Source organism: Oryza glaberrima, chromosome 6, assembly GCF_000147395.1.
Source record: "Oryza glaberrima chromosome 6, OglaRS2, whole genome shotgun sequence".
NCBI lineage: Eukaryota > Viridiplantae > Streptophyta > Magnoliopsida > Poales > Poaceae > Oryza > Oryza glaberrima.
The window spans coordinates 8,673,220-8,687,502 of NC_068331.1; the positions used below are offsets into that span (position 1 = coordinate 8,673,220).

The 14,283-nt window shown below is 39.5% G+C and overlaps 1 protein-coding gene across 2 annotated transcripts; it reads left to right on the plus strand.

Moving 5' to 3' along the window:
* The first annotated feature begins 2,436 nt into the window (after window positions 1-2,436).
* LOC127776615 (ubiquitin receptor RAD23d-like) lies at window positions 2,437-8,491 on the plus strand. Of its 2 annotated transcripts, XM_052303089.1 has the most exons (12): window positions 2,438-2,644; window positions 3,133-3,294; window positions 4,040-4,093; window positions 4,569-4,642; window positions 4,718-4,780; window positions 5,898-6,075; window positions 6,332-6,502; window positions 7,140-7,229; window positions 7,311-7,358; window positions 7,474-7,589; window positions 7,682-7,760; window positions 8,128-8,491. In XM_052303089.1, exons 1-12 carry the CDS (start codon window positions 2,579-2,581, stop codon window positions 8,248-8,250), a joined length of 1,224 nt encoding a protein of 407 aa, XP_052159049.1. In that variant the 5' UTR covers window positions 2,438-2,578; the 3' UTR covers window positions 8,251-8,491. The 2 variants fall into 2 exon arrangements, with proteins under 2 accessions (XP_052159050.1, XP_052159049.1); XM_052303090.1 differs by lacking the exon at window positions 4,718-4,780 and having other exon boundaries at window positions 2,437-2,644.
* Window positions 8,492-14,283: the final 5,792 nt, after the last annotated feature.

Below are 14,283 nucleotides of genomic sequence, written 5' to 3' on the forward strand. Positions count from 1 at the left end.
CTGATAGCCCCTGACAACAAGTGAACCGGGACTAAAAATCACATGTCCATTGCGCTTATAAACCATGAACAAAGATGATTTCTCTAGTGAACCTTGAAGAAACACATATATGTTTGGTTGATTCCGTGAACAATAGTTAGAGTTGATTATACTCTCTGTAATTTTTTATGGGAAATATATCATTTAATGGTGAAAGAACTGCAAGAGGGCCAGTGTTCTATAAAGGCTAGTTGCCTAGGACACCCATGATCCAACACAAGCAAACACATGACTTTTCTCTTTATTATTATGAACGAAATGTTCACACATGAAAGGAGGAAAAGTAGCATCTTTAAGTTTAAACATTGAGAAATAAATAAATGGATACTTTATGTTGCATTTCTTAGATAGGGTTTAGACTTCAATTTTTTTATTTAAAGTTTACTTACGCACCTAAATTTGACGCAAGCAAGTGGAATCAAATTTCACTTCCCTAATCTGCTGTAGAGCCAATATGCCTAACTGAGCTATATAAAGTTATAAACTCATTCCACTTCGTCTAATGTTAAACGAAGAGGGGCAAAATTACACATATGTGGCTCAAACTTCCTATGAAAAGCTAGCCCAAATATTTGCCTCATGCATGCCAAGCTATGGGCTGAGACACTATTGCTAACAAGTGTGGGCTTTAAAGCTTCACCGTCTGGTTTGGTAATTGTGGTCCTATCTCATGTTTTCATTTCCTTTGAGAAGTCCAACGAACTTTCACTCTCTCTCTTTAGTTCCACAAAGTTCCAGTGTTAGATTTCCTGTAAATTACTCAGATACACTACCCCTAGTATTTGAATAAATTTTATAAAACTACATATTTTGATTAACTTATTGCAAAAATTACAGATAAATCACAAAACTACAGATTTAATGACAAAATTATCACAAGCTATATATTTAATATTGAAGTTATCACAAAACTACATATTCTAGAACTTAAATCCTAGCACTATCGTTATATTGGAGCTATAAAAATTATAGTGTTATGATTAAATTGCCCAAACCTTTAGTTTTATGATAATCAAAATTGCTACTTATTCTTTATTTTTGTGACACTCCATCTTAAATCTATAGTTTTGTGAGAAATTTTACGCTAAATATATAGTTTTGTGATCAACATCTTAAATATAGTTTTATGATAGTTTGATCGAAGTATACGTAGTTTTATGAAATCTACTTCTGGTATTTTTATGGTTTAGAATCCTATACAACATCCTATTTATACATTTTTTTTATGTTCTTGCGTTATCAAAATCACATGTTTGAAAGGAGCCCAGAGAGTTAAACCTGCTAGAGAAGTGACTTTTAGATAATGGATGAAATCCGACATTCACTACAACCGAAGCTACAACCAATTATTATATAATTATTGGTTTATAGCCTAAAAAGGTAGCTACCATAAGATGAAATGGAAGATAAATAACCACTCCGCCACCAAAAAGAAGGGATACAACTTACTGAGACATCAATCCTATTAGAAAATCTTCATTCAAAGTTGATGAAAATATGCATAACCGTAATCTCTAAATTTTGATATGCAATATGAATGTATTCTTTCTCCTCATTACACCTTCATAAATTTGTGCAAAATAAAAACTAATATGGTGCTCTTAAGAGTATCTGCGTACAAACACATCCTTGTAAGTACACAGTGTACACTAAAATGTGAGGCAGAAAAGTTCCTCCAACTAAAACTACTATCATGTTTCAGACGGGATCATGTCCACCATCGCGTGCGATAGCTGATAAAGCTGGTGGGTGATGCCATTGCCACCGTTGACATTATTTCAGTATATTCTCACTTCTCAGGGAGGAGAAGAGGCAAAGGCTATTTGCTCAAAGTTTCCATAGCAACCCTTGCTAACCAGAATGGACGACGTCTCCAGGCGATCCCGTAGTAAAATGCATATACTCCTTTTTTTTAAAAAAAAAACAGGTTCTCACCTTAGGAGCTCCTCCGCCGGCGCACCCAGATTTTACGCCTTCTCCGGGGGAAAACCACTTTCTCTCTCCATCTCTCTCTCTCGCTCTCGCTCTCGCTCTCCAACCCCAACAACCTTTTCCCACCCGGCATCTATCCATTCCTCCGCTGCGAAGTATCTCCTCGGATCCCCTACGCCGCACAACCCCACGCACCACCGGTTCAACTACCCATACACATGTATCCCAACCCCCAACTACCAGCCGCCACACGCGTGCACGCCGCACCGGATCCGCCCACCGAACGCTGCTCGTCTCCCTCCCCACCCCGTCCGCCTACCCGTACCACCCACTGCCAGGTGGGTCCATATCCCAGTGGGTCCCACTCGTAAGTGAGAGGGGTTAGGATCGGGCCCCGTGATGTCCGGGAGATATTGGGGGACTAAGAGATTTCTTTTTTTCGTTTCCTCTCTCGCCCCTATAAACTTTACCACTACTCGCCCCGTGCGCTCTCCTCGTCGTCGTCGTCGCCGCCGCGAGCGAACCGGGAGGAGAAAGTCCAAACCCTCGCGAAGGCAGAGTCGGGGATAGGGATATCGCCGAGGTGGGAGAAGGCGACGTCGCCGACATGAAGCTGTTCGTGAAGACCCTGAAGGGCACCAACTTCGAGATCGAGGCGAGCCCCGAGGCGTCGGTACGATCCCTTCCCCCTTCCCCCCTCTCCTTCTCTCTCCCCCAATCCGCGCGATTTCGAGGGAATTCTCCGGGAATCCGCTCGATTCGGGGGGCGTTTGGGTGCGATTTTGGGATAGGGTTTGGTTCGGGGGGATCGGGCGCCTTGCGCGGGTGTGGTTTTGATCTGAATCTAGGGTTTAGAGTAGAGTAGTAGACGACGCGATGCGGAGCTTCGGATCGGTTTTTTTTTTTGGGCGCTCGGAGTTTGTTATTAGGGTTGTAATCTGAGTCGTGTGCTACTAATTCGGCTTGTTGTGAACTGATCGGTTTAAGTTACATGTGTAGATGTTTTTTTGGTAGAAATTCGAACTCGGCATCTGTAGGAGATGGTTTTGGAAATTAGAACCTGGCTGTTGTCAATGTGGTTGATGCTGCAATGTTTAATGTGTGTATGCTTGGATATGGGACTATTTGTGCCTTATACTTACAGCTAGCTCTGTTTTGCAGGTGGCTGAGGTGAAGAGAATCATTGAGAGTACTCAGGGGCAGAATGTGTACCCGGCGGATCAGCAGATGCTCATACACCAAGGGAAAATTCTCAAGGATGATACAACTTTGGAAGGCAACAAAGTTGCTGAGAACAGCTTCCTTGTTATAATGCTGTCTAAGGTATGTGATGATCTTGTTTAATGGCATTTGATTGTTTAGCAGTAACTATCCTTCTAAATTATTATTTACAGCTAGACAATAAGGGTATTTGCAGACCAGAGTATTCTCGATAATTTGCAGTAAAATCATGCTATATTTTGAATGCTGTGGCTTTGTTTCCCTTAAGCTGGGCCTTGTAGCTTTTTATAATCGTGCTATTATGTGTACATTATTAGTGAATATATGTATTTTTTTTGGTTAATGCTGCAGTTTCATACTAGATATTTCTTTAAATTGTAATGTTATAACTGAATGAATTGCTAAATGTATGGGATGCAAACTTTTGTGTGATTGGGGTATTCTTCCCATCCGATAGCCAAAATCAGAGCCCAAACTTTGTGTTGTGTCATCAAACCCGAACAAATCATTGATATGCAAAATCCGGGTGCAAGCTTTGCATGATATTTATTGCTGTTAAATACACCCTCTAATTACAGGAAGTAATTACCTTTTTTTTTTAGTTTTAACAGCCGTTTGTGTTATGTCCAGGAGGCTGAAATTAACATGTTTAGGTGAAGAACATTCCATGATTTGCCTGAGTTCTAAATGATATCTCGACTGCTCTTTGAGCCTTTGACCTCTGATGATCTTATGTTAACATTTTAAATTCTGCTGAAATTAACGGTGGAAGTGTAGTTTGAAGCTCTTTTAATTATTCATTTTTCTGTGAATATTAATCACTTGTTGAATATGTATAAAATTTCAGGCCAAAGCATCATCAAGTGGAGCTTCAACTGCTTCAAAGGCACCTGTGAGCCAGGTAATTTTATTGGCATATATAATTCTGTCAATAATCTCTGCGTGTCTCTGTTCATATGAAAAAGTTTTATCTAATTAGTTAGGGATTCAACCTGCACTCCTCTCTTTTTTTTTTGGTATCCAGTATTTGGGATAAATATATTCTGTTCTGTTATGCACCTTCATCTCTTGTTTGAAAATTTGTTATTTTCCTGGTAATTTTTCCATTTGTTAATTCGTAAATTGTTGCACATCTCCAATTCATGTGATTAATGACTAGAACCAACAAGAGCTTAGAGAGCTGTAAAGAAAGTAATCTTATTTTCTGATTATGGAAAGGTATAATTTGTCATTTTGTTTTTGTTTTAGCTTTAGCTGATTTTAGGTTCAAAAGCAATTGAATATGTTCATCATGTAATTTTGTTATTTCTGCAAAACTTTTGAGTGTCTTTGTTTCGTTCATGACCTGAAAATTCCTTACTGTTTATTTGCACTAGTCTCAACCAGCAACTCCAGTTGCCTCAGTTGCAAGAACACCACCTCCACAAGCACCTGTTGTTACACCTGAACCGTGAGTTATATCTATTCCTCTAATTTGTATAATGTCAAATATTGTTTTTCTTATTTATTATCACGTCATTCGTAGGGCACCTCCAAGTGCACAGCCTCCAGTTGCTTCTGCCACTCCAGCTGCTGCTGTGACCGCATCGTAATCTCCCTTTTGGATCCATTATTTCAATTTTTTATTAGGTCCCTGTGTTTGTTTGGAACACAATAAATTTGATAGGAATTTTGCACGAGACAATTCGATTCTGGCCTTGAATGAACTTATATTTTGTACTTCACTTGTGCAAAGATGTATATGGAACAGGATTCTGTTAACTGCTGCATTCTATTTTCTTCCACATCATCTGTTGTCATGTCTAGATTAGTTTCTATAAACAATGATCCAGTTTTAGGAATAGTTCCATTAATGTTCCTGTAACTCCATGGTGTAGAAATGTATCACTCGATGAGTTTCAATGTGGCATCCTGAAATGTTTCTCCAGCATGTTGTAAACTAATAGACAATTAAAGAATGCTAAAAAAATTAGGCATACCATAAGCTAGTGTGTGGTACAGTCATACACTATACACAATGTTTCTGGACTATGTGGCTTTGACTTCTGTAGGCATTTAATGTAGGGCCATTTTGGTTTGGTGCCAATTCTTGCCCTACCAATTCTTTGGTAGTTTTGAATAGTACATGTTAGCATTTTGGATTGGAGCCAAATTTTGCCAAATCAATAGAGTGGAGCCAAATCTGTACTATAAAAAATTTGGTAGTGCCAAAATGTGCCCAAGGTTTGGTACTACCAATATTTTGGTAGGGTTTCAAACCAAACAAGCCCGTATTTGTCTTTACTACATATTTGTAACTTGCACTGCAACTATAGTAGATAACACTATACTAAACAGTAGAATAGTTTTACAAGTGTATTTATGGAATTTTAAAGATTCAGCAATTCACATCGTATAGGTATCATGTTTAGAACATCACATGACTGATTGTCCTGGTCAAAAAAATAGAACACAACTGATTTGTTTATAACCAGAACGTTTTGGTACTGTCCATATTATTTTTTGTTGGTAAGATTTATGAATTAAAGTTAAGACTACGTAGTTGTGTATATTTGGCATAAACACATATGGTGCTCAGCTTGCTCGATTCATCTGTAATCTTGAAACTTACAAAGCTCCTGGATTTGGTTTTGTTTCACGTCCACTGTGATGATTCCTCTTTTAATGTCATATTAATGTTTCCCTTTTATTGTTATGATAAACAGAAGTGATGCGGATGTCTACAGTCAGGCTGCATCAAATCTTGTTTCAGGTAGCAACCTAGAACAGACAATCCAACAAATTCTTGACATGGGTGGTGGCACCTGGGAACGTGACATGGTTGTCCGTGCTTTGCGTGCTGCATATAACAACCCTGAGAGAGCTATTGACTATCTGTATTCTGTAAGTTCCATGTTTGATAATTTCTTTTCACAAATGCACATTTCTATGCTGATGGGGAATTGGAAAACTCATTTGAAGAACTTATGTTTTTAAAGAGAATTCTGCAAGGGCAACGCCCAGCAGTTTTAAAATTTATATAGAACAAGAGAGTTCAATCCAATTTTCTTACATTGTTTGTAACCAAATTATAATCCAATGTTAATTTTACTGTGCATAAAATTCAACTATTGATGTTGTACTCTGGTTCATCTGTTAGGGAATTCCTGAGAATGTGGAGCCCCCACAACCTGTGGCTCGAGCACCTGCTGCTGTTCAACAGGGAAATCCACAGGTTCCATCTCAGGCTCAGGCTGCACCTCCACCGCCTGTGCAGCCAGCTGGTGGTGCCTCAGGACCTAATGCGAATCCTCTAAACCTATTCCCCCAGGTATGTGTAAATGTAAATTGCTACCTTTATATTTGGAGGTTAGTTTTATAAGAAACCAAAATGTTTCCAACTTCTGGACTGCTTGTAAGTCTATAAGGATCGAGGCAGACCAGTTAACATCTTATTAGGAAGCTGTCATCATTAGTTTGTCAAGAATATTCTTGAAAACATTAGCACTGATGTTCTTGGGTAAGACAATTTCAGGACATCCGGCATCGTATTATATGCTTTTGAATTGTTAGTTCCATACATCCATGGTATTTTGCACTGGCACATATACATACAAGCAGTTCAGCACCTGTTTTGACTTTTGACAATGCATAGTCCAATGTATCCATATTCTGGGTTCAAATTCTGGTTAGCTGGTTACGCGTATTCCTCATGGGTGTTGGTAGAGCTGATATTACCAGTAACTGTCACCCATATTTGTAGTTTTCCTATATGTTGCTTGGATGTTTTGAGTTAAAGTCTGTGTGGAACAATCGAATTAGATTCATATAGAACCATTTTTATAGAAAGTTGCTTTTGCTTTATTAAACCAGTGGTTTCACAGAAACTGCTGTATTTCCTGGAATTTTGTTTCTATTTGCTTGCTATTGTGTTTGTTTTGAAAACATGATTTTTAAAATATGTTTAGGGCATTCCGAGTGCTGGGTCAAATCCTGGTGCTGCTGCTGGTGCCGGTGCCGGTGCTGGTGCCCTTGATGCATTGCGACAACTTCCACAGGTATTATTATATGTTGGTGTAACTTTTATACTTGTTAAAATAATGCATTGCCCTAACAGCTATTTACTTGTTTCTGCTCAGTTCCAAGCGCTGCTTGCATTGGTCCAGGCTAATCCCCAAATCTTGCAGGTGCTAATATAAATCAACTCATAAGCTTCTTGTTGCTTTTCTTTTTCTTTGTAGACATTAAAATGCCAGTGCATATGCTATTTTATGTGACTTGAGCAATTCTGTTGATTCACAGCCAATGCTTCAAGAGCTTGGGAAGCAGAATCCGCAAATCTTGCGGTTGATTCAGGAAAATCAGGCTGAATTTCTCCGTCTGGTGAATGAATCTCCTGATAGTGGCGCTGCTGGGGGGTAAGAACCAAGAGAACTACAAAACATGTATTATATTCTAATTGATACACATACAATATTTACATTACATTTTATACGCTCTGGTAAATCAGAAACATACTAGGTCAACTAGCAGCCGCTATGCCACAGGCACTTACAGTTACTCCAGAGGAACGGGAGGCCATTCAGCGGGTATGTTTGCTTTATATGCTATTTTGGATTTTTTAATGAAAGACAATTCGCTGCTTCTGAAATTTTCACACCTCAGTTTCCAAATGTTGACACTTATGTCCAATTTGTGATTTACATCAAGAAACTTACCCAAAATACCCATTAGTCCTTTTTGAAAGTTCTATATTTGAACTTTTGTTTTATAACCATTGAATGGATATTTTAAATTTTATGACCAGTTAGGGCTGTTCTTTTAACATGAGCCTGTTCTATTATTAGTTCTTTTGTTGAGACAATGGCATCCTTAAATAACAGCTTTTTCATTGATTTAATCATCAGCATGGTTTTCGAGTTTCCTTGTAAACTTTCATGTATACTTTCTTGACAGCTGGAGGCAATGGGGTTCAACCGTGAGCTCGTTTTGGAGGTCTTCTTCGCATGCAACAAGGATGAAGAGCTGGCTGCCAACTATCTTTTGGATCATGGCCATGAGTTTGAGGATCAACAATAGGTGTTGTTAGTTTGGTCTCATCGTGGCTGGGAGACCCCAAAAAAAAAATGAAATCGAGGCAGAAGCAGTGCAGTTCAGTATCGTTATTATTTCTGACTGCTGAGAGATACCTGGCCGTGTGTGCAATGCCGCTGACTATGTTTTAATTTCCTGTGTCTTGGGAATGCTTTTAAAGTACATATTAATTTCATATTCACATATTATACTGTGTATAAAAGTTGCATGTTGGCCTTGTGTGCAAGTTCTGTTGCAATAGGAAAAATGCGCAGCTAATTAGTTTTACGAGGGCTCGTCTGTGTTACGTGTTCCGTATGCTAGAATCGTTCTCACGTTGATGGGGTCACTTTGGCTGTTGTGATGCGTGGGATTGAGATTTGAGATTCGGTAATTCAGCGCGGTTATTATATATTTATTACGTAAGCCGGAGTACCAAGCACCAATTCTTTAAGGTTGCTAATGTGACCCAGTCCACGGTTCTACTGGGTTCAATGCAGAATGACTCATCCCTTCGTCAACTAGTTTCCAAGTTTGATTTATCCCTCCACTACAAAAACAGATCTGAAGGCTCCCTCTACTAGTTTTTTCCTCCCAAAATGGTTTTAACAGAGATTTTGTTCTAGGTGGCACTATCCGAGTGCACATCCGAATCCATATGAAAATATGAGAAAATATGAATAAATTAACTTTTAAACTGAAAAGAAAATGCTTGAAGGGAAGAAGTTATCTGTTTTTTAATGAACGAAGTTAGTTGGGAAAGAAAGGAAAATATGAAAATATGGGGCAGAATAAGGAAAAAGTTATATCCATCTATATAAAAGATTAGTTACCGTGACCCAACTCCGCTACTCAATATTGAGTGTGGCACTATTTCATCCCCTGCTCACTGCTCAGCCGCCTTGACCGGTCACCGGCGTTGCGTTTCTCATGGGCCATACTTACTATACTCACAGTGTTCTCTTCATCGCCCCCGTTAGCCAGCATTGTAGTTTATCGTGTCGGCGCTCACCTCCACTCCTTACTATCACACGTTGACACTAACGGCACCAAGACAAATTCTACCATTGACATCACCCTTCTAGGCTACCTCACCTGGGTCCTCCTCAACCATTTCCTCACCGCCACAAGCTACCTCTCAACTCTCGTCCTCACTCCTTTCCTTCGCACTGTCCTCCTTAAAATGAATTGATTTTAATAGTTAACAGAGTCTCTATAACTGGTTTTATGGTTGAGCCATATGAATTAGACTTGGACCATAGTCATGAGATTCAAAACAGACTTTTTCTAAATATATATATAGGCTGATGGCGGTATGGCTTGAGCCGCCAAGTGTAGGAGTGGAAGAGCGGGTGTAGTGAGACCCCTGAAACAAGAACATGCAAAAATTTCTTCTATGAGTTTGTGAGCCTCCATCAAGTTTAGATACTTTGGGCTGCTCTAAAAAAACGCTCCGCCACAGAAGTCTCGAAATGCAGATTTATAGTTGTAGAGAAGGAGCTTCTCAGACGTAAAGTTACAGGGACGTGAGTCCCGGACAAGTGAAACTCACTCTCATAGAATACACGTCAGAGACATTTCTCTAAAATATATTAGAGGAGGTCACAGCAGTTGTAGACATATATATACTTGATCATGCCCTCGTGCATATCCCTATCCAGATACCGTTGGCTCATCACGTCGGATTAATTGTCTAAAGTTTTGCTACGACTTCTGCGCGACAAACGAGTGAGGTGAAGGACGCAATCTTTTGTTGCTACACTGCAAACATCTAAGCCCCACAACCACGAAATCGGGAACTTCTTCTCGATTACTCTTCAGCGTCACCTAACATTAATTCTTCCTCCCAAGATTTCTGCTCATTGTCAGTCGTGACCATGCTGATTTCATCGTCTACCTTCGCTTACTCTTCATGCAGATCTTACACAGATTTCCCTGTGCGTATATATATATATTTCTCCTGTTCCTAGCGCAAAAAAGATCCTTCAAATTTTTTTTGAGACAATCCTTCAATTTAATCTCTGCTGGAATTCAGATTGAACTAACCATTTTGGCATCTTTTTGTCATCGTTTGCTAGACAGGATGTCTCAGCATATCAAATTATTGGGTCGTGTCATGCATGCATGTCCCTACTGGTAGATCAGGACAATAGACAAGGGTGGCAGCTTTGAGCAAATGTCCCGGTGCAGACATGGCACAAGAGATTTGGAAGTAACTTGAAATGACAGAATTGTCTCTATGCAGAGAACAGAGAGGATGTGAAGCAGTGCAAGTAACACACTAGATGCTTTCTCACTGAGACTAGCAAAGCTGAGGAGCTGCAGGACAAGGTGAAGAATCCCCAGAAACAAATAACTAATAAGTGACAGTTTTGGACATATCGACATGGTCATCAGGACACTTGTTTGATTATGAATTTTCTAGTATAAAGATTTGGAAAAATAGCAAAGTTATAATATTTTAAACTATTTTTAAGATAGATCTAACCGTACCATTTTTAACAGTTGAATTTGAAATACTCAAAATAATATCTATGGTCTTGATTACACGTATTTTAAAATGTCACTTGTGATTGGAGGGAGTAGTTGATCATTTGACCACCATATGACACCGGATTTGTCATACTCAAATGCTTTTTTTCTAGCTCAGGGCTAACATGCAATCCACGATGTTCAGTCACTGTGTTAGATAGTACAACTTACTTAGATCGAGCACCTCTGTTTCTGCCTAATCCTATCTTGCAGTCATGAGCTTGCTGATAATAAACAAGGTGTGGTTGCTTCTACGTAGGAATACTACCCATGACTAGTCCATGCTTTTGATATTGATTTGATAGGGTTAACGGACGCATCTGCCTCTGACAGGATAAGTTAGGACGACTGAAGTTTCATGGCTGTGGCAATAGGCAATTGTCGTTGCATGACTGTAGATGCTTTCCCATGCAGAGATCAGCTCAAGACCGTGACTGATACGGGCATGGTGCCACTTGCATTTCGATACTACAGATATCACTCCAAGTCACCAAGATGGCCCATGTTTTATTTACTCTTTTCACAAATGGAAAGCAGTAGAAACAACAAAGTAAGAAAGCTATGTGGACTCCTTTGAAATGCAGGATTTAAACACAGCAATAGCTAGGAAAAACATAACACCATATAAGATTTTTTTTCATAGGAATTCAATCGTTCAAAAGTCCCCTAAAATTCTTTTTTTTTTTCAAAGGAGGCTTATGCATGAGCCTGTGGAATGATGGATTACTTGGCAGGCTGCCTCGCTTGTCAGTTGTCACCGATCAGCTTGAGTGTCATATATAGGAACTGAGTGTCATATGCTGCAACTTCCATTTCCATGATCGAAAAGGGTGTGGCATGCAACTTCAATTATCTGAACCCAAAAGACGAGACTCAGACATTCAGACTCTTGGATGTCTTCGATCGATTCTTCATATGCATCTCTTTCAATATGTGAAAGCAAAAATGAAAGAGGCGCAAGCTAACACTACCACACAGGCACACATAGGTATTCGCTCTTCCTCTTCCCGATCGAACAGTAGGATCGATGCATTCACGAGTCACGACGGATTTGCCTTCACCGCCTGCCTACCTGCATGCCTATCAGCTGTCTCTTGCCCTTTGTCTCTTCCCTGCATTTTACTTCCCCAGCACAATCCGTGAGTGCGAGAGAATGAACAAAACCGAGGCACTGCCAAAGGTTAGCTCACGTCCATTTCACGGTCCCACCGTCCTAGCAAGCTAGCTCTAGGCCACATGAGAGGAACACACTCTATACGTAGGGTACTACATAACTCCTAATAGGCGGGGATAACTCATATATGCTGGTTTCTTCTTGTATGTCTCAGTTCTTAAGCGGAGCCTTAAATATAAAACTGGTAACGGCTCATCGGTGATTATCTTTTTAAAAAGTTGGACACTAATAATATCGGTACCGTTTTTTTTAACTAAACCAACACCAATAGGATGGATCAAGAGAGCAGAGCTGAACATTCACTAAGTCATCGGTTATTTTAAGCGCCTTGAAACCCTCTATCCCAGCTCACACACTCTCTCTCTCCTCCGCCATCGTACCTCCTTCTTGGCTGTGCCACTGCTTCCTCCTCACCGCCACCGATGTGTCTCCTTCCTAGCTGTGTCGCTAACATCTCTTCCTCCTCTGCTAGCAATGCTACACCATGTCCTCCTTATTGACACTGCACCGCTACGTAGCCGCCGTCTCTTCCTCCTCCCCTAAGCTTGGGTTGTTGGAGCTGACCATAGCGTCACTATCTCTTACACGCCGTTGAGGAGAAGGGAGGGAAATGTGGAGGTAGGGTGGATATCCAGCCACCACGAGCTTGGGGTGGCCAGAACTGTGCGTAGGGGCCCGTTTGACATGGAAGGCGGATGGACTTATCCAGGATGGCGAGTGCAGGTTGCTCCAATGATGGAGAGCGGGGCACTTCTACGTCACCATCACCCTGATCTAGCCTCCACAAGGTTGGCTGCAACGGAGACAGGGAGGGTGATCTATTCTTTCACTAGGGTAGAGACGATAACCTGTTACATGTTTTTTTCTTTGTTCATCTTCTTCTATTCTCTTCTAATGCATGCAAATGATATGTGTAATATATTTTGATTGCAGTGATTCAATTGTTTGTTTGTGTCAAAATTTGTGACTCGATTTTGTGAAATGTGATGTTGAAGAACAAATTTTGATTGATGGAAAATAATTTGAGATTATTTTTATCCTTTTTCTGAGATTATTTTTATCCTTTTTCTTTAATCCAAGCATTGGCTCGAATCAAACCGGGCCAGCTCTTTTTTAAAAAAAAAATCGTGTGACTTATCGGTACCCATTCTTAATGAGTCTTCATTATTAATGCAGTTTCTATGGTGCCAGCTGGAAATTCGGCATCTTTGTGAGAGGGATTCTCTACTATGTGGTCTCCTTGTGCATGTTTGAACCATATTATAAATCGGATTATTGCTAGGAATGAACTAATTGATTATAGGGATAAACAAAATATTTTGAAGACATAAATTAACAAATAACTTTAAACAATTGTTCTGTACTCATCTTTCCTAACTTAATTATACTCTCTCATATTCCGTGCGTATAATTAAGTATTATCTAGACAACTTGAAAAATGGAATTAATATGATTTTTTTTACATCAACCCTTTTTTAGAAATTTTTTTAAAAAACACCATTTAGCAATTTAGAAAGTGTGCGCGTGAAAAACGAGGGAATAGAAGTTGGGAGCTGGACACTAGAACACAACCGAAGCCATGTATGATTTCTTTTTAAAAAAACATGTTTTTGATACGTGAAGCAAATAATTTATGATAATGATGTGATAAAGAAGCAGAAAAGAACAGGGAGTTAGAAGAGGAAAATATGTGGTGTAAGTCACATATATAGTAAAAACTTGGGTACTATCTAGTAAAAATGAACGTTTGAGATTTATCACGTCACCAAGAGTATAAATTTTACTTGCAAATTTTTTACTGTACGTAAAAATTTTAATCTAGTGATTTGGATAAATCTCATACGTCTATTTTTTTAATCCAATGGTAGTTTCTAGGTAAATCTATAAGTTTTTTTTTTACTTTTGCTGACGTGAATAATTTTTAGACGTTCATTTTTGATCTGATGGTAGTATCCAGATTTTCACAATACATGTGATTTTCACTATATATTTTACATATTTCCCGAGTTAGAAGAAAGGAAGCTGTGTCCTACTTACTCCTACAGGAAGATGGTTGGTTCAATCACGCATCAACTTGTTGTCGACTGTTGCTTTCGCTAGACATAGCAGGGGGCTCAATGATTTGTAGTGCGTCGGGATCACGGGACCTGGCCGGCGATCGATTTCCCTGGTGGCGTACGTACGTCGCGGTCTCTGCTCATAAAAGTGGTCGTTTTTATACCTGTAAGGCAGATCTGAGCAAGACATAAAGATAATATATGGAGGTGCTTTGGAACTTCTGGATATCAAAGTACTTTAAGAGACCTTGAAAATATGTGCTCTGCTTTCATAAA

Bases quoted from the DNA above. Each gene is read 5' to 3' on its own strand.
- LOC127776615 (XM_052303089.1), top strand. From the start codon at position 2,579: ATGAAGCTGTTCGTGAAGACCCTGAAGGGCACCAACTTCGAGATCGAG. The intron at 7,359-7,473 runs GTGCTAATATAA...GTTGATTCACAG, and splicing joins CTAATCCCCAAATCTTGCAG to CCAATGCTTCAAGAGCTTGG. The intron at 7,761-8,127 runs GTATGTTTGCTT...CTTTCTTGACAG, and splicing joins AACGGGAGGCCATTCAGCGG to CTGGAGGCAATGGGGTTCAA.